Below are 22,875 nucleotides of genomic sequence, written 5' to 3'. Positions count from 1 at the left end.
TTATTGAGTCAGTTTAAATGTAATAACTCATTTTAGAAAGCACTTCTCTCTGTTGTGCACTGGAACCTTTTAAGTGCTTAAGTACTTTAGTTACTGAGCTACATATTAAAATTCTTTTATGTATGTATTGAATGGAGAAGAAAGGCGTGTAAAAGAGAAGCAAAAAAGAGGAAAAAGATGTACAGCAGTCTTTTAAATACTCCATTTTTATTTGTGCTGATGACCTTATTGAGAAACGTTACAAAGGGAAGCAGGACTTCTAATCATTTAAATGATGGCAATGTTTTTGAAGTAAATGTATTTTCTTTGCCTTTCCTTCCCCTAATTTGCTTCCTGTACTTATTTAGAATTGCACAGTGAACCCTAAGGATAGTATCCTGAAAAGAGTGGAAAGTTTTGACCACATCTTCAAAAAGAAATTTGCTGAAGCAGTTGGACAGGGATGGGCTGAAATTGGCTCACAGGTAAGTATTTAGGTTGAATATCACTCGCTTGAGCTCTGTTATTTAGCACTAGTTGGTGTGAGACCTGACTTGCTGACTGTCCTCATTCAGTGTAGATCGGTAAAGGTAAAAACCAACAGCATGCTTTTCAAATTGAGGAAACGTTGTAAAGATAGCATTCAAGAAATTCCTCTTAATATGTAAGGAGCAATAGGAATTGGGCGGAAAGTTGCTGGAAGTACTTTACTGAAGAATGTAAAATGTTGTTGGGCAAAACACATTAGGTGAAAAACACATTTACATTTGTTAGGCTCACTTGGCCTAAAACTGCCAAAGGTGACTCACTTCCTTATAAAGTCAGGAGAGCAGCTGTGCTTTCAACAAGGATTTTGGAAAATAAATCCAACCAAGTTTGTACTCGACAGTCTCCTTCCTGTCTGTCAGCCCTGCTTTTTATCCTTTTAGCTGCGAGTCAATGCGAACACAATTCATGTTGTTACACTTGGTTAAATCTTCACGTGGTCACACACCTTAGTAGCCCTTGAGGCCTCTCCAGTGTTACTGACCAGTGGAACTGGGGACAGTAACTTGTTTATAGTGGCTCTGTCAAAAACTGGAATGTTCTGGATTATTAAAACACAAGAGTCTGCCTGTTGTATTCTTTCAATACTCCTTGTAATATTGCTGAATTTCTCATTCTAACAGAGGTACAAGCTTGGAGTGCGTCTCTATTACAGAGTAATGGAGTCCATGCTCAAGTCGGTAAGTTTTAGTACTGCTATTTTAGTACTGGCAGTATCTCTAGAAATACTGAAAATATTCACAAGTTTGATCTGATTTATTTATTTCAGGAGGAAGAGCGCCTCTCAGTACAGAATTTCAGGTACTTGTCCCTAACTTGTTTTTCAAGTCTGCTATTTGAAATCTTGGGTCAAGTACTAATAACTTCCTTTCTCTTCAGCAAACTTCTGAATGATAACATCTTCCACACATCTCTTCTGGCATGTGCTGTTGAGGTTGTCATGGCTACATATGGCAGTAAGTTAAGTCCTTAATTGTTATTGTTACTTTCTGATAATTATTACCATCTATTCTAATACAGAGTAAATAGCAAAAATATCACCCAAAATGCAAAAAGCAACTCACTGAAATGTCTGAGCTAGCATTGACTCAATGAATGCAAAAAGGAAAAAACATCAGAACTGGAAGTATGTAGAATATGTGATAATTTTAGTCTGTTTTCCCTTCAGGAAATGTTTCACAAAGTGACAGTACTGGTGCTGAAACAGACTTGTCTTTCCCATGGATTCTCAATGTATTTGATTTAAAAGCTTTTGACTTCTACAAGGTGATCGAAAGCTTTATTAGAGCAGAACCCAGCCTAACACGGGAAATGATAAAGCATCTAGAACACTGTGAACATCGAATTATGGAGTCTCTTGCTTGGCAATCTGTAAGTAACACTTGAAAGTAGAATTTGCCCTTGTATAATGTGCTTATCTCCAAAAAAAAAGTGACATCCAGCTCTGTAGAAGAAGTTGTGATCTTGCTGAGATTTGGTTCTAGAAAAATAAATTAAAAGAGCAGAACAGAATTAGTTTGGCATGTCTTGTGGTTTTAGAAAAAGGGAACATATCAGAGGAAGAAGTCTACATAGGTCTGCTGATTTACGTGATTGCAAGCCAGCATCATTTTACTAGTCTTGCACAAATCATAAGGGTAATACCCTTAACTGTGTTTTGGTAGCAAAGTCAGTAATAAATTATATGTTTTTATTTGAAACTTAATTTTTATCCTGTTGCTATTCCTACTTGGCAGTTGGGCCTCAGTTCTGGGCATCTGTTTGCTAATAGTACTTAAAATATTGTTTTGCGTTGTCCTTTGTATTTCAGTCACTCTAGTAGTTTTGGGTGCCATTAAAATAAAATGCTGCAAAGTTGGGTTGCCTTTTTAGGCTGTATTTCAGTAAATCAAACATTTATTTCTTTTCATTGTTTGTTACTTATAAACCAGAAATAGGCTTATGCCACAAAGCAGGAGACTGTAGAAGCTGGTAATTTTGACCAGACAGACATAAAGCAAGCATTTTATAGCTGATCCCATATCTTTTAGTTCTGGAGAGGAAAGGTGTTTTTAGAGGCAAGACACTATTTTAGGAAACTTGCAATCATGCAAAAGGTGTTTGGGAGTTGTAACCTTAAGAGGATCAAAGGTAGAGGTACAGAATTACCTGGGTTTGGCTCTCTTCAAGCAAGAAGTGGCTCCTGCAACCTTTTTTAAACCTGCCTCAAGCCAGCTTACTGATCAGCAGTATAACATACCCATCAGTTTCTACCCAATAACTCAAATAGAGCATGCAGGATAATCTAATTTAGACTGGACTTTCTGGAAATAATCTGGACTTTCTGACCAGAAAATCCAGAGAGTTGTGTTTTCAAAAATTGAGTGTTGCAGGCTTTTGTGAAATAAATAATAATGTCATCCAGTATAGGATTACTTCAGTTTTTTTGAGTGCTCTGCTTGAATGTATTTTAAAGTTTTGACTCTTTCTGAGTTTCTAGAGGGACCTGTTTGGTACTGTTTTGGGGTGGCTTATTTGAGTGTTATGGAATAGTTCAATTGGAAGGGGCCTACAAAGATCACGTAGTGCAATAGAAGGACATGGAGTGAAGACCAATGGAAAGGATGAAAAGAAAAGTGCATGATATGTATCCAGGGGAGGAGGAGTCTTTGGGTCACTTCAGCAAAGGACCTGAAGCCCCACACAGAAGTGTTAAGCAATGAGTCCTCTAGTGCAGAAAAACTACCCCTTCCTCACATCTGAATATTGGCTGGTTTTGCCTGAAAAGTTTAGCTTATTAGAAGCAGGAGAAAATACTGACATGGCTAACTCAGGAGGCTGTTGAGGTATCCCAGAAAGGCTTAGCTGGTGAACAAAAGAATGGTTTACTATATTCTTCTGCATTTCCATGTCTGGGTATTGCCTCCATGCAATGGTGTACAAGGTTTGAGAGTGTCTGCTTAATTAGCAATTCCCTCAAGAATGGGCAGGCAATTAAAGAAGTGTAGTTCATACCAGTAAATACCTCTGAACCTCCAAACACTTGATAAAGGAGTAGAGAAAGGCCAGATGCCTTCTTCTGACTCCTAAAAAATGTCTCACCATAAGTGGTTTCATTGGGTTACTTGTAAACAGTCCAAGAAAGATGGAATCTTGAGAAAGTTCAAGTGTTGTCCTCATATGGTTAGAGAGTGTTTTTGGTTGGTGTCTATTTTTTTTTTTTTTTGGTTTGATTTGTTTTCTTGGTTTTTTGGTTGTTTTTCTGTTGTTGTCCCCCCCTCCCCCAAAAAAAAGTGTTAAAATGAAGAAGCGTGGAATGAGTAAAGCTTGTGCAAAAAAACCCCAAAAACATCTACCTTAGTAAATAAGAATATAAACTTCTGAAAAAACATTTATTTACAAGTATTTCCTAAATGCAGCTTTGATTTCCCCACTTACTTGCTATGTATTTTTGTTCAGTTCTTGTATCCTCCACACTCCAAGGTAGTGCATTTCATTACAGGCTTGTCTGCTTCAGTCGTTACTCATTCTCCTGACTACTTTAAAAAACAGTACTTCAATGAGAGATTTAAAAGGGTTGAGCAATTTAATGCCTAGTAACTTGAATTTATTACAGTTTTACTTGTCACAGTGCTTTTGTGAGGAGAAACACCTTGTGTAATTTCTCTGGGAAAAAAAGTCTCAAATGCATCTGACCTTTACCTGACTTGGGAAGCTGCATCAAGTGAATGTTTTTTACTGTTTTCTGAAGATAATATACTACTCCTTAGCTACTCATTGTGAATATGTTTATTGCTTTTGCATAGCTAGCTGATTTAGTCATCTGTGCTTTAGGAAGGAAATGAAACTTTTCTAGGTCATCCTTTCTTTTAACAAAAACAAAAAAAAAAAAGCATAGCTAGACAAAATAAAGGCTGGAAACCAGTTGAAGGCTCTTCTCAAAAATTCTTGATTTTAAAAAGGGGCAAGTACATGCTGTCTAAATCATGTGAAAAGTACTTCCTTTTTCTTGAATCCTTATCAAACCCTGAAAGGAGAAGTCCCGTATAGCCACTCAAATATTTACCGGTGAGGTTATGGTGCTTCCAGATGAAGATTATGTGGAGATCTTCTTAGGATATGTTAATAATGCTGCATCATTTTTATTTGTAAAATAGAACTACACTGTACATTATTCTTTCTTTTCTATGAATTTGTGTTCACTTAACAGTATTTTGAGCACTATTTTGTTTTCGTAACTTTAAAGGGAACTGAAATTGCTTTAGACTCAAAGATGCTGAATAGCCTTTGTTTAATTTTTATCGTACTTATAGAAATATTATTAAACTCTTCCTTAGTTTATATCTGTTTCCTATGAAAGGGATAGCTTGTTACCTCCAGTCTGGGAGTTCATGTTCAGCCTTTTCCATAATTCTGTCAATTTGACCTCCCTTGTGGCCACCCAAAAAAGTAATTCTTTTGAATATCTCTAATGTTTTGTGAACAAATTCTAGAATATCTGAATTTCCCTTAGAGGAATCCCTGTCAACTGCCATGTCACCTCTTTGACTGAACTATCATTGCTGTTTGCTGCAGTTTGTTAGGAATAAACAAGGAAGAGCAGGTTTTCAGGCAAGAAGATCAAGCACAAAGTCTGACAGTTTTCAGTCTATTTGAGTGAAATACCTGTGGGGTGTTTTTTGGTTGCTGTTCCATTCAAGGAAGTAAATGTCTGTGGAGTATCTTTGTTGTATCTGAAAAGCAATCCAGCTGTATTTCCCAGCCTCTCAGCTTCCACTCTGCTCACAAGCTCTGCCTGAATAGGGAGGTGCAAGCAAGTCACTATGTTTTTCATGCTGCTGCTTAGAGAATGTGCTCCTTGCAAATGCCCTTTCATGTGTACAGTGTTGGAGTAGTGAAAGGGTCTTGTTCTGCACTGGAGTTGCAGGCCAACTGCAGCCTTGTCTGAGGGTAAAGCAAGTTAGAGGCAGAAGTACTCCACATTTTCCTGGTTAGCTCTACAGACCACAGTGTTCTGTTAACTTGTGAGCACTAGGAGTATTCCAAGAGGTATTTCTCTTAGGGCTGGAGTTTTACAAGCTTATGTGGTAACTCTTGCTGTTAACAGGGATGAGGGTCAGCTGCATCACCACCTGCAACCTTCCAAAAGTTCAGAACAGAATGTGATGGTTCATTGTGGCAGGCTAAAGGGAATTAATTCACAGCCTGCTTTGGTCTTCAGCTGTGGTTTCCATGTTTGTCTTTGTGTGAATAACAAACAGATGTGAAATTAAAGCACTGCATTTCACTGCAGCTGTTGACACTGTAGCCATCTTTGGCTGTATTTCTCTTTAACATGTGGTGTCCTAATTAGAGTTTTTATTTTTCTAAGGAAGGAGCAACAGTAGTATTGATTTACGTTGTGATTTGGAGTTGTGGTATGTTTTGGAGTTTTAACGACTGATGCAAGATAAAGATGGTTTCATGCAGTTACTTCTTTTAATGGTTAAAGTATCAGTAGAAGTAGACAAGTCTGCTTTGCTTTATTTGTAACTTCTTTCATGTAGAATTGCCTAAACTGTGCTCCATAATGTTTCTCCTTTTTTAGCTTCTTCTTTCCTGTGGTTTCTATTGTCAATTCAACATTTGCAGTGAAATCTATGGCATTGTTTTAGCACACAGTATTGATGTAAGATAACTTGATGTTTGCAATAAGTATTTGTCAACTAACTGTGTAGTCAGTGTTTATGCTTAAATATCTCATCCCTCACCAAAGAGTTCTGTTGGCTTTAAGTTATACAGCTCACTGAGGCAGAAGTGCCTTCTTGCTCAAAACCATGTATTCCCAAAGAATATATTATTGCATTAATATTATGAACTTGCTGAGCTGGAATAGCAGCAGATCTACTTTGATCATGCATTAAGAGAAAAAAAATATTAAATAATATGTTTAAGATTTGTGTAAAAAGTGTTAGACAAATCCATGTCAGGGTAAAACTGTGAGCAGTTACAGACCAGCAAGTGCTCCTTAGTTCTTTGGAATAGTACAGGCTTAGCTATGCAGTCTCTTGATCTTTCTTTGTACAAGGACACAGTTATTGTGGAGTTGACTGTTCTCAAGTGCTTAGTGCCTTTCTTTGGATGTACAGTTTCATATTAGGCTTCTGTGCTCCTTGTAAGGAGTTGAGCCTCTAGAAAGGGGAGTGAATGTATTTTCTTGTTATATGTATCCTTCTCAGTAGGGATTTTTGCTAGACATGCCTGAAGTCCTACAGCTCCTCTGAAAGTAGGCTAACAGCATATGTAACATGCTGTTTAAAATCCTCTTTGGCTTTGACATCTTAAGGGATTCCTTTTAAATCGGCAAGAAGTAGGAATAATCACACTTAACATTTGACACATAAGGTTTACTGTTGCATTAAAAGAATGAATCTAAAATCTTTTTGGTAGGCAGCCAAGTAAGGCCAGGTAGCAAGGGCTGGGTATTTGGGGCTGATTTTGTACTAATGGCCTCAAAGGGACAATAGTTGGGCTTAAGTATTGCCCCACAGTCATCAGGGGTATCCTTGGTAATGTGTTCCCTGGCCTGTTCTGGCATTTGTCAGCTCTCCTCTGGACAATGCCTAGGCAAGATTTGGGGCATGAAGCAGCTCAGGGACTATTTTCAGCTGCTGGTATGGATTAGCAGTGGCGAATGTGTAGTTATGTGGGTGCAAGCTGTGCTTTGCCACTTACCCTTGAGGCCTCAGGACAGGCTGTGGCTCGTTGTGTTACCAACCCCAGGTGTAGTCGTGGGCTCCACCGCAAGTGACTCCAGTGCTGCCAAATGAGTCACGCGATCCTGTGCTGTCTTCCTTCTGGCCTGCCTTCCCTGTGCACAGCAGCTGGCTTCTCTTGGGACTGCTAGTCTGTGAGGCATACTTCTTTCATGCCTGCTAAACTTTGCCTTTACTCAGATATAGGAATACCTAATTTGTCAGTGGGGACAGCCTTGAGGCACAAAAAAAGCGCTGGGCATGTCCAGAATGACAGCATCTGCAAGTATGCTCACTGGCAGGAGGCAATCTACTGAGGGAGCTTCACTGGTGTAAAGGCAGGCACCCCAGGAATTGCAGGCATCAGATTGCTCATGCAGACATCACTCATTTCTTGTGGGTTTCTGGATTTTAGGCACCCAGTGTCTTGTCTCAACTTGGAAGTTGCAGTAGGCAGTGATTTGTAATATGGAATTTTCTAGTGTTTTTCTTGCAGGGGACAAAACATGGTAAGGTTCACCAAAGGATGGCTTGTCATGTGCTTGCCATGCTCCTTTTGACAAAGTTACATTAGGAGTATGCAGTTTTAACCTTCAAAAAGGAACTGAGAACATATTTGAGGTTATCTGTCTGTACATACTAAATATATTTCTGCTTGCATCATGAGTGTGTTCCAGAAACATGTGGGATGAGGGAGGTCACAACCACCACTGCTCCTTGATGTGATAGTGCTAAAGGCTCATACTGATTCTGCTGCATGTACTTCAAACTTTTTTAAGGGTAGGACATTTCAGTTGTCGCCGCTGTGTCTGGAAAACCTGTGATTTTACCTGTATCATACAAGACACGTTTTTAGGAGTCTGTAAGATGATTGCTTTTTGGGTGTTTGTGAAAATACCACATAGTGTATTAAAAATATATTAATATATTTGTGTTTGTATGCTTTTTTATTTTGGCTATATGTAAAAACACACTCTTTAATAAATGCTTAAATAAAATATAGAAGGGTGTTTATTCCATGCCTTTCTAGTACTCCTGAAGAGTTTCCTTTAATGAAACCCAGGCTGTGCTTTTTGAGGGTTGAAACTTTTATCTGCCTTAACAGCTGAAGGCAAATTGAAAAACCAGGAAGAATAGTGAATTATAGTCTTCACTGTCTTTCTCATCACTTTGAAAATCTTCCCTGGCACTCCTGTTTATTGTGAAGATGACTCAAGCTATTATTCATGCTTGGGTGTTACCATATGAGCAAATCCTCAAGGCTACTGGAAGAGAAGCCAGAACATTTAAATCTGAGGTCCTGTGTTTCCTGCTTTTGTCTCTGTTGACAGTGTGGTCACTTCTTGGTAGGCACTCACAAAGTGTATGAAGCACTCAGTAGGACTGGAGGATTCTGGTTATGTTAGCAGTGTTAACAGGTTTATCTGTTGCAGGTATACCAAATCAGCCCAACCCTTAAGATGCTCTTGCATCAAGTACAAACATGACCACAGGGATTACTAAGACACGGCAACTATGCAGATTTTTCATTCTGTGACTTTTAGATGCCATTCTTGATTAAGAATTAGAAGCTTTTTCCTATTGCATCTACTGCTTTAAGGTATAGAGTTTCTCTAATTAGGGGGATAGAAATCCTACCTCTATATCTTAGGTATTTGGGTATCCACTGTACTTGAGACAGAGCTGTACTTCCAGGGAGCAGGTCATTCTATTTATTTTAAATGGGTATTTATTCACTTTCCACTGTCATCTGTCTCAATGACAAACCTAACCTATAGTTTTTCTCTGTTAAGGTTAGTAGGCACAAATAATATGATTAATTCTACTTTTCATAACTGTGTTTAGCCCTTCCTTAAAGCATGAGAGTGAGATTAGCCAGAGGTGGGTTACGTAATTATGCCTAGGTTTGCTTTAGGTGGCTGCTTGTGCTGTGTGTCTTGCCTGTAGCTGCTGTTGTGTTTTCACGTGTAGGTCGTGTACCCAGGCTGTGTCAGGAATCTCTCTGGTTATAGATTTACAGCTGTGACAGGGAGCTGGGATTTATAGGCTGTGCTCAGTGGAGCTGCCAGCTCTGTTGGTGCATCATAAAGATATCTTACCTGTCTGTACACCAGTACCTAGTACAGGTTTAGTCACAGAAATAAGTCTGCATTAACATGATAGACTTTTCTTTAGCCTGTTTTTCTTTAAGGTTGCCTTATTATAAGTAACAAGGAATAGTGAAATAGCTTTCTAGGAATCCTTGCTTTTCAAGTTGTTGGGATTTTAATTTTTTTTTAAATTATTTTTCTGCATTGTAAATACTTAGTAAGAATGTTTAAAGGTTGCCCATGAGGGAAAAATATATTAGAAGGCAGGGAGGTATCTTGGTATTTCTTCACTTTTGTAAAATCTTGCTGAATTGTTACAAAGGTGCCTTGACTCTCCTTAAATACAAAAGTAAATAATGCTTGTGCTAAGGTCTGTGGCTGTTGCTCCTTCCTTGGATGGGACTATGCTCTCTAACTTTGTAGCTTTATAAATGTCTCTAGTTGAACTAGTAAAATGAGTAGAATGAAGTTTTTGGGGTTATGCTGTTGGTTGGTTGATTATGTTTTTGTTTTGGTCCGGCCTTTTTTATGTGAGCCAAAGTCCTGAATAACTGTCACAACCTTTTATAACTCTTTCTTTCCTTATTGCTGTGTCCTGTGACTCACTGTCTTGGTAACTTTTCTATGGAAGATAAAATTAGTTTGTGTCAAGAATCAAAGTGGGTGCCAAAAGAAACATTCTAATGTGGAGGTTTGGCTTTTTTTTTTTTTCCCATCTAGGTGCTCAGTTTTCAAGCTCTTAAGGTGATACTTGTATCATGTCAAACTGTCAAATTATATATTTTTGGGAGATGTTCTTGTTTCTCTTCTTGTTGCACTTTATTATTCCATGCATAAAAGCACGGGGTTTGAGTTGCTTTTTTGCAGGTCAAGTAAGTGCTTTTGTGCCTGCTTTATGCTGTATATGTATATAGTATTTCAGTTAAGTGTCTGTATCACTATCTTACAGTAACTTTCCAGTAATGAAAAGCCCTTGTGGGGGATGTGGATGCCCCTCTTCACAGCTGTTGAATGGGCATAGTCTTCCCCATTCTCCAGAAGGGTAGTCCCTCTAGGTTTGGTTAAAGCTTTTCCTTTGGGTTGGGTTTGCCTGTCAGAATGAGGTAGGTACAGACTAGTAAATACCTGTGGTACAGCTGAGTGTGGAGCCTTTGCAGCTGCATCCCTGGTGTTCTCCTGAGCCCCTGAGCTGGAGGCTCACCCAGGTAGACTCTGCCTGGTCTGAACTTGGCTCGGGGCTGCCAGTGCCCTGTGCTTTCCCTTTGGGAGTCGCCCTGCCCACACCAGAGCCTGTGCTTGGCATGCTCTCTGCCTGCTTGTTGCACCTTCCAGCAGCTGGGCAAAACGCAGATCTTATCTGAACAGCAGTCAGTACTGATGTTTTGTGGTTTTTTTTTTGTTTTGTTTTGTTTTTAATTTGTTTTTTGTTTTTTGTTTTTTTTTGGCATTTGCTACCCAGGGGAGCGTATGAAATACAGTAATATGCAGTATATGTGGTAAACTTACTTTCACATGTAAGAAGTGTGAAGTTACTTAAGTAGACCAGCAGTTTTTGGATTTGATTCATGAATGAAACATATTTTCTGTTAGGCTGAAAAGGTACTTTTTTCACCATTGATATTCTCATTTTTGTCCATATTTTGCTATGTACTTAATAAACTTTTCCAATCGACTTCCTTTCATAAAGCAGCAGTATTTGCAGAATTCATCTGAAAAGCAGAGTTAACCTAGCCACAGTTGTTTTCATGTGAGTTAATTTCATCATTCCCAAGATGATTACATTAATTTTGGGTGCCTCCTGTTGCTAGCATTGTTTAAGAATTTTGTTCTTTAAGGCAGGAACTCACTGTTTAGAAAGGATAGAGCCAGGAGAAATAGCAAAGCTATGTGTGTGCAAAAATGCTCTTTTTATCCTATCATAAAGGTGTTAGAAATTCTTTCTAGAGCCTTCCTTTGTCATGGCTTGTGGTTTGATTCTGAGGTTTAAACAACAGAAAATTTACCCATTCTTATTGCTGGACAGGTTTTAGTTCTGATAGAACTGGAGGGGGCATTCTCTAGTAGAGAGAGTAGAAAAAAAGAATTATTTAAAATCTAAATTCTCAGCTCTGGGATTTCTAGTTTTCCTACAATGTGGTAGGTTTCGTAAAAGACCTGAGAATGTGTGAAGGGTTCTTTTGGTTTGTTTTAATTTTGTGGTAAGTTCATTTTGCTTACGGGAAGAGCTGGCCTGCTTTATAAGCAGCTCTATGACAGGAGCTGGATGTGTGTGAGGTGATAAATATGAAAGGCTTTAGTATCAAACCAGAATTGTCAAAGCAGAAATTCTCCATCCAGCTTCTTGCAGAAGTATTAGACTGTGCAAGCTAGGCTTTCTGAATTTGCCTCATCTTAAATGAACCCTATTGAGTATGTTCTGTAAATGTGCTTATGCTGTGATAGTTGTCTTTATACACTGTCTTCAGTATTCTGGTAATGGGATAACAAATGCAGCCCAGGCATTTTCTGTCTTCTAGATTTAGAATCATTCTGATCTACATTTTGCCATAGCTTTTGAAATGTATCTTCTTTCATTTTGTCAGTGGTGCTCAAATGCCAGGAACCCTGAGGTCTAAATGATAATGGTCTAGCAAAAAAAGGAACTTGTCAGAATTTACAGGTCTGCCTAGATGCAAGAACCTTGTAATATTACATTTACTCCTGGAAAGGTATGAATAAATTGATTTTCATTGATAAAACTCTTAGAAAATAACTTGAAAGAATAAATAAGGCTAGAGAATACTGTGCTCAGGTGGGATTTTCAAAATTACCAGTCTGAAAGGGAACCTCACTGGGTTCTCTAAGTTTAGCTGAGTTGTTTGTATGATTCTAGAAATCTCATCTTTGGTTCTTATGGTGCTTGAAATTACAAGTGAAAATTTATTTCTCATTTGCAAGAGATGATAGAAGACTGTGTCTGATCCAGAGTGATATGGAAAGACTGAATGACAATTCGGTGCTCCCTGCCTCTTTCCAATGCACTAATGAAACTAGTGGACTTGAAACCAAATGATGTTTGGGTTTCTTAGTTTTGTTCCCGCTGTGCACACACACAGTGTGAACTTTTTACTGCTGTGAATGTTAAAAACTTTATGCACTTTACAGGAAGACAGAACAAGCTCACAGAAGAAAATTTTTGCTGAACACACAAATATATCTGTTACATCAGAATGTCCTGAGGTATGACTGATGAAGTGGGACAGCTCTTGAGAAAGCCTTGTGTGCATCTCCTGCTGTTATCTTGTTCCCCAGACATCCAGCCTTGTCTGCCACTGGAGTCAGGATTGTAGATTAGCTACATGTTTGTGGTCTGATCAATACAGCTAGCCTTATCTTTTACCTGGTCTCAAGAGCTCTTTTTCAATTTTTGCATTTCTGTGACTGAGGTTACTTCCTTAAAAAACAAAAGCTTAGAGGTTGATTTCATTTAAGGGTTCCTTACCTGCCTGAAGTATTTTCTGTAGGGTTTTTTTTTTTTACACACTTTAGATGAAAAATATAAAGACATATTTGACTGCGTATTGGTATTTCTTTGAATATGAAATATTTGTATACCAAGGTGAAAAAAAAAAGCCTGGCATTCTGTTCCTGTAAAAGCCAGGATTAAAACTTCAAGCTGAATACAGAAAGTATAAAACAGGACATCTTTTGATTTTGAAATAATATGTTGAGGTTTATAGCAAACTTTTTTCTTTGCCTTTTGAAAGGGCGGGTTAATTATCAGTATCTACTGGCCTTTAGATCAAAAACATGCTTGGAATCCATTAAATTTTCCCTGCTTTTATTTTTATAGGAAGTGTGCATTTTCTGTACTCTGTAGATGAGGGAACCACACTACAAAGAAAAATTTTTAAAGTTTTGATCCTAAAGCTGATCCCCTAGCTCTCCCTGGGTAGGCATGAGTAAAAATGATGCACTTTTAGGAAGTATTGGTTTTAACACATTCAGATCCTCATGAGCTCTCACAATGTAAGCCTTTTATTTATTTGAAATGTCTTGGCATGACTTAGGAATGTAACTTCACATCTAGATTTTACATTTAAGTGTTGTCATAAGACCTTCCCAGAGAGACAGAAGAGTTGTTATCAAAGTAAAGAGCAGAGAGAGAGAGAGGGAGTGCATCTGTTGAAGAATGTACCAGCAAAAGCATTCCTCCATCCACAGCTCTCCAGGATCATCTTGTTGCAGAACCAGAAAAGGCAGAGAAAACCTCATCCAGTCCTGAATAGCTGGTACCCTGTCTTTATATCAGCTTGTTATGGGAGGTACAGTTTTACTCCTTCTCTTCTGAATCAGTCAGATCAGGAATTTTTTAACTAATTGTCTGATTCTCAGCATTACAGGGGTATTTGCTATATTTTGTTTGTTTGGTTTTTTTTTCTCCTGTGAGAAGGTGAAAGTGTTAAATAAAAAAATTTGCAAAGTTTCCTCAAATAGCTTCTGGACACTGAGCTATTAACTCATCAAAAAGCTATTGTACTGTGTTGCACCATGCTCTTTCAAAAAACAGAAGCTGCTGCCCTGGACAGTGAGTACAAAGCAGAGAGAGCTACTGCCTGTGCTTCTGCAGGCTACTTGAGGTAATACACCAAGGAAAGTTTGGTTTAAAGGGGAGCACTCATATATGTGGCTTTGTCTGCTTGTTCTGCTTTTAAGTCAGTCATGGGTTTATATTTTTCCCCTGCAGTTTTGTAATCTCAGAAAGAGTAGGTTCTGTTTATCAGGGTGAGGCTCTGGGGTGCTCACTGCTGTAAGGCAGAGGGGTGTTGCTGAAAAAGTTGTCACTCAGTTGAGTAACAGCCTTGACAAGCTCAGGGGAGCAGTACCCTGGAAACATAGTCCAACAGTGACACTAGGGGCTTTTGTCTCACCTTTTATTGGAGGGAGTCCAATATTAAACACACCCCTTAGAGAGAGGCATTGGGACTTTAGAGTTGCATATCTGGTTTTGGACTTTGGATTTGTCAGTGGCATATGGAAAACAGAATTTCTACTCATGCCAAGAGGTTTGTGCATTTTTTAGAAGTTGGATATGAATCAGAAGAGTTTAGGATTCCCAACAAACATGATTGCTTTTTTCTGCTGTTATGCAGACATTTATATCTATGCTATCTTTGTAGCTTAAGACTGTACTATTTAAATTTTCCTATCATAAATTATGCGGATAAAGATTGAAAATGCTGTTAAATTTGAAATTCAATCAGCACTGGTTCCTAGCAATCATTAAGTAACTCAGTTTCCCAAGTAGTATGAGGCAGAGTATGCTTGATTTATAACAATTAAACAGAAGCTTTGCATAGGGAAATAAATTCATCCAGATAACAACATATCATATAGTTTGATGGCTCAATATGCATTTTTTACGACATGGATTAACTCCTCTGTACACAGCCCTGGTGTAAAAATGTCTCAGTACTGTATGTGTGTATGTGTGAGTACAGCTGAGTGCCCTAAATCTTAAGTGCGAATTTGTTCAGATTCAGTTCTTATTCTTGACTCCAATGTTTTTGGAAAATAAAAAACAACACTTATTTTACCTTTAAAATTTTATTTTATTTTGCAGTGGTGTTAAATTAATTCTGAGGAAAATGTACACAGTGTTGTAGTAGCTGAGAAGCCTATGTAGCAGGATGTTTTGAAGCAGTTTTGTGTCTATATATTCCTGTTTGTAACAGTATATATGTAGATTCCTCCTTTTACCTGGTGCTGACATTTCAAAGTGTCTTGATTTATTTTGTCAGCACATAGCCCCAAGTACTTCATTTTTATAACTTTTGAAGTTTGAAAGAAAATATCATTTGAAGTTTTAAACGCTAATGTTAAAATGATCTCTAGGTTGCAAAAACTGAGAAGTTGCACTCCAAAATTACTCTATCTTGCATTTCTTTATGGGACACAAAATAGTTTCCTGGAAGAAATAATCAACTTGATACACATGTTTATTTCTAGTTAGAAAAGGTCTTGTTTTTCTAAGAAACTATACTTTGAGATAAAATTAACTTATTCAGAGGATGTTGTTTTCCTCAAAAGTCATGCTGAGTTTAAGAACTCCTCACAAAAGAGTTTAATAAAGTGGTAGTGTACTTAAAACATTAACTTCAGTCATCACAAGTTACTTTGTTTTAATCACATAGGCTTCTGAGAGAGAGGTGAGAAGAAAAACCAGTTTGTCTGAGACAATTCCACTTGCTCTAAACTACAAGGAGACTTAATTGCTTTATGGGGGCCAGGCTTGTGGAGAGAGCAATGTATTTTTATCAGATAAACCTGGGAGAAACAAAGTTCTTTATCCCACTGATTGAAGCCTCCTGTGAACATAATGGTCCCTAAGAAGGAAGGTGCAGGGAAAAAGACAGTAGGGGAGAAGTAAGAGACAAGAGGAAGCTGGAGAAGACACAGTAGTTGAAGTGGTATGATAAAAGAGGGCAATTTTCTTGTAGTGTAGAGCAGGTAGCTTCACTCCCCATCCTCAGTAACTTGGAAACTGATATCATTATTAAATTGAGCAACTGTTTTAATTTCAGGAAGGAAAACAAACTACTTTTTCATTTGTGTTTGACTTGACAAAGAGTCTTTGGACTTTGGTTAACCTCTAAACCCAAAAGTTCATTTCTAACATACAATCTGTCAGAACAGACCTTTGACATTAATTTTTAAACACGTCTTCTGTGTGCTATTATGCTTAACACTTTTACAACCTTGTTATAAACTTTTCAGCTGTGAAGGAAGCACAGCCTTTACATATAAGAATATATGTCCACAGCTGAAGAAATGGGCAGGCTTCTAATTCCAGTTTAATCCCAATAGTCTTTTAATATAGTTTATATTGTAGAGTCACTGTCAAATATTTTCATTTTTATGGTCTGAAGGCTGTGTTGAAGGAAGCTTTCTGAAACTGGCCTTTCAGAAAATCTGACGTCCCGTGGTCTGGTGGACCGGTTCTTTTTTATGGAATTTTGAATGGTATCTGATGTGAAGTAGTAAACTATGGGGTCAAAACAGCAGTTTGAAACAGCGATGCACAGTGTGATGGGGTACATAGTCCTGACTGCAGTCACCACTGAGCAATTGACCCAGGTCTGTGTTCTCATAAGGGAGTAAAGTATTAAGGTAACGTTGTAAGGTACAAAGCAGAAGCAGAATATCACCAAATGGACAAAAATCATTTTGAGTACCTTTTTCTTGCTTACTTTATTCCGGCTTAATGTAAGCGGTTTATTCAAAGTCCGGAGGACCATAGTGGAGCAGGTCACGTTCAGGATGAGCGGGATAAAAAACCCAACAGTTTCAATGAAGATGACAATCCGGGATAGGTAGGTCTTCCATGTGTCCTCTGAGAAGTTTTCAAAGCACGTCCTCTGCTCCGTATTGTTCCGGCGGTTTGTGGACTGGAAAAAGCTTGCTGGTGTGCTGCCTGCCAGCACAGTTATCCATACTGCAGCACAGACAATCTTTGCATTCCTTTTGGTCCGGAGAGTCTTGGATCGGAAGGGGTGTACTATAGCTAAAAAGCGATCCACGCTGATGCAAGTCAGAAACAAAATGCTCCCGTACATATTTGTATAAAAGAGGGTGACAGAAATCTTGCAGAGAATGTCTCCAAATGGCCAGTTTCTGGTTACAAAGTAATAAATCCTGAAGGGTAATGTAAACACGAAAAGCAGATCTGATATGGCTAAATTAAGCATGTAAGTGGTAGTCTCATTTCGCACTTTCAAAGTACAAGTGAAAATGTAGATCGCTACACAGTTCGCTATGAGGCCGAGAACAAACACCATGCTAAAGATACACCCATACAAAGTATATTTAAAGGAGTCCTCAGTGGAACAATTAGAGCTTACCATTATAATGGTATGTTTAAAATTCCTGCGATTTGCCGTTTTCTCTGGTATTTTTATTGCAACTTTTTTGAAAATCCAGAAGAACTTGCAGGTCAGATGTATTTGAACGGTGTATTTTGGCAAGTTCCTTGTACTGTGAAGCTTCAGGGATGGAAGATGAGCTCTGTGGCAGGGGAGTACATCTCCAGCAGAAATCACCAGGAAATCTCTCTTCTCTGCCGAGCTCTATTTGTAATCGCATAGCCAGTCTGCGAAAGTCAGAAAATGCATCATTTGTGGCAGATGAGGTCAGCCCACAGTTTGCTTAGTTCCATTTCCCACCTCGATTCAATGAAGCCATTGTAGGACTTTCTGCCTTACTCTTGCAGATTGTGACGGCAAAGCCTTGTCCATCTGAATTTTCTGGGAGCGTGTGCTTTAGGAAACGATTTCCTGGACGCTGCGAAGTGTCGGCACTTGCATTTCCCCCTCTCCCTTCTTTCTGTACAGCAAGTTTGTCGGCTGGCTGGCTGGCCCCATGGGGCGGGAAGCAGAAGCAGAAGGGAGCTGCTTGCCAGGGCAGAAACCAAATTCCAGAGCGTGTTTGTTCCTGCAGCCCACAGCCCTCGGCAGCTCTCGCCAGCCCAGCTCCTTCTGGAGAGCAGAGCAGAGCGCCCAGGCAATTTGTAGCGTGACATCACAGGAAGAAGAGGCTGGGTGCGGAAGAATGGTTGCAGTTTGGTTTGTTTGCCTTCCCCTGTCTCTGCTGTACCTTGCAGATGTAGATTGTAGAGTGCTGCAGCTGCCTCTTAACTCTTTCCATGCTCCCTTAGAGCTCCTTTGTCAATGTTGTTGGGGACTGGAAGCCTTTCTCTTCACTTATGACGAGACTTTGCAGTGTCTAAATAACTCTCGTGCCCTTAAGTTTCTGTTTTTCTTTGGAGATAGTAGTAATTGTGGGATTTTATATAGGATTGAACTAACATTGTGCCTTTTTGTTAATAGCTTTGCTTGTAATAGAGAACACATTAATCACCAGAAATTGGCCGAGTAGCTCTGTCTAAATTCCCCCAATACACCAGTACAAACCTCAAGAGGGACAAAGTAACACTGATGGGTAATCAAACAATTGCACCAAATAATTACTGAAAAATAAAGGGTTGCTTTTCACAGGAATGAAATGTGTTGCAGTGGGAGGAGAGAATTTTTTAACTTGTTCCATATTAGAAGGCACACCCCAAGCTTTATTTCTAATCAGAAAGGTGGTTCTTTTTTAAAAAAATAAATTTGACTCCGGTGTTGTTTTGAAATGCTGTGATGCAGAAAGCATTTTCTTGAATGTATAAGCAGAGTTAATACAACAACGTGCATGTAGTGTGCTGTGCAATTGGTTCTGGTGATTTCAAGGGGGACAGTTACCACATATGCACAAAATACTCCCATTAGTCAGTGATAATTGAAACAAAAACATGTTGTAACTAATTACATTAAGTAAATGTTAAAGGCAGCTCTTACTGCCTTTAGGGGCAGATATGAGATAAATCTCAGTTTAGACAGACTCATTTATTAAACAACAACTTGGATAGACTCACTTCTGGCATCAAACCCAGTCTATTTCTAAGTCTTAGAATAACAAACCTCTTAATATCTGGCTGGGTGGCATGGTTCTTTTGAACTGTATTTTAATCAGTTGCACTTAAGCAAGGCTCTGGGCAAAATCTTTCTAGTCTTCTGTGAAGGAGAGTATAAATGATAGCACTTCACAGATTTTGGCACAGTTTCTTAGCATAAGGTATACCAGACAAAATTCAGAAACATGCAAAAGTGTGTCTTGCTTATTTTATTTCAAGTTTTCTTTATAGTCTTCTGTGAAACATTTTCACATTGATTTTGAGGTGAAAACAAGAAGTTTAACTTCAGTAGACTAAAACCACAAGAAGTTTTTATGAGTATTGAAATTCATGCTTAAATGTAAAGCTCAATGTATCTTGGACTTACAAGTCAGTCAGAAATGAAAATGTGAGCTTGGCAGATTCTCTCATGTCCAGCTTAACATGTAGCATAAAGGTTTTCCTGGCTTTTCTCACAAAAGCAGTCAGCACACACTAAATTTTGTTTCTGTTGCTGGCAACCTTGAATGGTCAAAGAAGGTTTTTCCTGCAAATGTTCTGCATCAGGTCACAGGAGCTCTGCTCTTAGTTTTATTGCTCCAACTTTGTTTGCACAGGAAACCTCTGTGGGGCAGGCTCAGTTACTGGAATGAAAATCCCTGCAGTACAGAAATTTGGTGTCACAGGTCAAGTAATTCATATTTAGAGAGAAACTAATGGCAATGAGTGTGCATCTCACTGATTAGAACTTGACTGGGCATTTGGACAAAGGTGTGGGTGCACAGAGGCAGGGTGGGTTGCCTGGTCCATTTTACCACTGTAAATCTGCTTTAGAGCAGTGGTGAAGGTGCATCCTCAGTCTTTGCTCTATCTGTCACAGCTCCTGCCTTGCTGTGGCTCCTTGTTGTTGCTCCTGTTACAAGCGTGGATTACTACTCAGAGCTGTATTTTAGGGCTTTATGGTTGGGTTGTCATTACGATTCTGTTGTCCATGAGCCCTTCTGGTGCAGTACAGTAGATGTACTTTGCACCAATTGACAGCCTAAGTGATATTTGTGTATATCCAGAAGCAGCATTCAGCTGCAGAGTTTTTCCACCTGCAGATGAAGATGTGAAACCCCTGAATTGACACGTTTTTCCTTCCCTCCTTGTTTCAGCGAGGAGGGTTAGGACTGAGAGGGCAGGCTGAGTCATTTTAGTGTCGAAGTGTCAACAGCAAAGGCAAATTGTATACTCACCTTCTTAATTTAGATGTAGCTGATTGTTACCAAGCAGTGTGTTAATTTGTGTGAGCTTGTCCAAACTGAAGAAGCTGCTTTAGTGTGCTGGGAGCAGTTGGGAGTCAGGAGTGGCCTCCCTTCTGGCCAGGCTCCAGCATGAACAGGGGGAAGCCTCATTTCACACTCTCTTTTTGCTGGATCATGTTTTAAGATGTTGGGCTGTGTGCCGACAGGTTCAGAAAAGACTTTACTAGCCCCCAACATCTTAAATTTTAAGAAGTTTAACAGTTATGGAGAAAGAATTGACATGTACTCCTTCACCATGGGCCATTTTCCTCTAGGATGGGAAGGAGGGGGTAGGCAGGAGGAAACAGCTGCAGGGCAGGCCTTGTACTCTGAGAGGCTTTTTGTCTCCAAAGGAAACAATTCTGCTGCTGCAGGGAAATGCATATGTGAATTTGTCTGCCTTTCTGCATCAGAGATGGGAATGGGTTGGGACCTGTCATTTGTTGCTAGTGCTATATGAGCAAAGCCTGCATTTCTATCAACAGGCTTCCTGTGGCTCTTGAAAAGGCACCAAAGGCAGAGTAAGACTGGGCTCCTTGAAGCCAGGAGCTGATGAGATGCTTGAAATGATGTCTCACTTTAGCAATGAGTGAGTTTTTTGCACTGCTTCAGGCAGTTGCACATATAACTCTGCTTCTCTGAGTTTAGATACCTATTTAAGCAATTTTGGATTTGTGTGGCAAACCTGCTCCACTGCAGGGGATCAGAAGGAAAAGTGCTTATAACCTTAGTAGTGTGTTAGGAGAGTGGCTGTAGGACACTGTTCCTTCCTCCCCCAAGATGCCACAGAGTTGATTCCTTGCTGTCATTTAGGACATGGGGGGCAGGAACCTTTATATTCAGAAGTCCAAGTTGAGTGGCAAAAAACGTTTCACTGAAACAAGAAAAATGTTGGAAAGCTTTCCAAGCTTGGAGTTGTGCTGACCAGTATTATGTGTTCCTCTGGTGGTACCCTCACCTTCAGAGCTGGAATTAAACCAAAGTTGTGGTCAAAGATGAAATGCATTTGGACTTGTCTAATGTACTGCATTCAGTCTGTGCTGATGCTAATACTAAAAGTTCTTTAGGGGGGAAAAAAGCAAATTCAACATTAATAGCATTGTAATAAATTCTTCCAGTGTTTCCAAGGCCCGAGTATGCACTGTTAAATGTGTACAAAATGCTCTGTAAATGTAAGACCATTCTTCAGTAACTACTTTTACTGCTTTTAGAGGCACACCTGTGTTGTGGTGCAGGCATTTGTTCTCACTTTAAGCAGTCTTATGCAGAAGAGCTTGTGCTGTCTGGTCAGGGAAGGCAAATTCTGGCAGGACAATATTTTCTTTGACCTAAGTATTGCTGTTTTGTTATTTATCTTGTGGGGGGTTTTTTGTTGTTGTTGTTTGTTTTTGTTTTTATTTTTTTTTTGTCTGTTTACTGGACTTTCTCTTTGAACATGTGTGTGTACTAGGAGGAATTTATTATGGTTGAGAAGTAGGGCTGAGAGCCAGGAAATCTTTCTGGCTGTGCCACAGATTTTCTGTTCCAATCCTGGCAAAATTTTCTATTGCTTGGTCCTCAAGCTTTCCTCCACATAAGATCTTGTTCACTTCCACACTGCGATGTGAGGCTGTCTTGATCTAAGCTAAGTATAGTTTGAAGCCCTTGGATGGAGAACCCTCTATTAAATATCATCTTGAGATAATTACAGTGACTACTGAATGTGATAAAAATATAGACAGATTAAAATTTTGTATTTTTTAATTAAATTCCAGCCAAGCAAAAGGATCGAATAAGAGACTTAATTTGTTTAATCTCTAGAAGTCTCTGGAAAAATAGGTCTAGAAGCAGCATTTTGACCATCTCAGCTGTCCTTTGGGGCTGCCTGCACAGCCACCCTGAAATCACTCTAAGACTGTTCCTGAGAAGTGGTTCACTGTTTTCTTAAAATACAGTGATGGTCTCTACCTAGGGAGATAGAGTGAAGCTCTTATGGCACTGAAAATTCCCTTTTTTTCCTGTATTGGTGTGGCAAGCAAGTCTTCAAATGGGCATTGTAAAACTTAGGATGAACAGGGTATTTTTATCTAGTCAGCCTAATCCCTTGCGAGTGCTGCAGAGGCTGTTCAAGACTCCTCCATGTCAGGACACTTGTTATCTTAACGCATATGAAACCACACATATAAATTGCAAGTAAAAGTTGGTTGTGTAGTTGCTTAAAAAGGGAAAAAGAAGCTCAGAATAAGATTCCAGACTTCTTCCTTCTTCTGCATTTGAAGTGCTTCTCCTTCCTCTTTGAAATTGATTGTTTCAGTTTCCTTTACGAGAGACACAACTGCTCTTCTGCTTGTAGATAGAGGAAACAATTTCTTATCTGTATGAGTTTTTAGGCTGCTAGAGTACTTTTTTTCCCCCTCTACTCTTGGGCTGATGGTCTAAGTCTAGTTGATTTCATGGTAGGCTAGTAGAGGTTAGATTAAGTGAAATCTTTTTGAGCTTTAATCTGTGGATTGATTGGTTTAAAAGAGATGGACTAAACAGTAAAGGATCATAGAGATTAAAAGCTTGAAAAGTGGATGAAGATGTTCTTCAGAGGGAAAGAAAATGGAAAAAAGACTATAAACAATCTTAACTATCAGTGGATAGGAATAGAATGAAAGGAATCTCTTAAGTTTTCAGGTAGTAAGAGAAATGTCTTAACTAGAACAAAATATCTGAGTTCCTAAACTCTTATTTGCATTTTTTTCTAGCTTAAAAAAAGTGTTTATTCAGCTACTCTGCAAACATGATTGAAATAACATCAATACTTGAAA

The 22,875-nt window shown here is 39.0% G+C and overlaps 2 protein-coding genes across 6 annotated transcripts in view; one reads left to right on the top strand and one right to left on the bottom strand.

Annotated features, from left to right (window-relative positions):
• RB1 (RB transcriptional corepressor 1) overlaps window positions 1-22,875 on the top strand; it is a 72,234-nt gene that overhangs the window by 26,861 nt on the left and 22,498 nt on the right. For 3 of the 5 annotated variants that reach the window (XM_062487701.1, XM_062487699.1, XM_062487700.1), the window contains 5 exons: window positions 348-464; window positions 1,149-1,205; window positions 1,295-1,326; window positions 1,405-1,481; window positions 1,694-1,896. The exons of 1 other annotated variant lie outside the window; for it this stretch is intronic. In XM_062487701.1, the coding sequence (XP_062343685.1) occupies window positions 348-464; window positions 1,149-1,205; window positions 1,295-1,326; window positions 1,405-1,481; window positions 1,694-1,896 (486 nt within the window). Of the gene's footprint in view, window positions 1-347; window positions 465-1,148; window positions 1,206-1,294; window positions 1,327-1,404; window positions 1,482-1,693; window positions 1,897-13,518; window positions 13,633-22,875 lie in introns of those variants that run through there. One more of the 5 variants, XM_062487703.1, reaches the window with a different exon arrangement.
• LPAR6 (lysophosphatidic acid receptor 6) lies at window positions 14,933-17,877 on the bottom strand. The gene is given in 2 exon segments (XM_062514754.1): window positions 14,933-16,329; window positions 16,332-17,877. Coding segments are annotated over 2 exon segments (939 nt in total). The 5' UTR covers window positions 17,212-17,877; the 3' UTR covers window positions 14,933-16,270.

The sequence above is a fragment of the Cinclus cinclus genome, chromosome 2 (assembly GCF_963662255.1).
Source record: "Cinclus cinclus chromosome 2, bCinCin1.1, whole genome shotgun sequence".
In the NCBI taxonomy this organism is placed as follows: domain Eukaryota; kingdom Metazoa; phylum Chordata; class Aves; order Passeriformes; family Cinclidae; genus Cinclus; species Cinclus cinclus.
The sequence above is the reverse complement of the archived record's forward strand: the minus strand, read 5'-3'. Positions and strand labels throughout refer to the sequence as shown.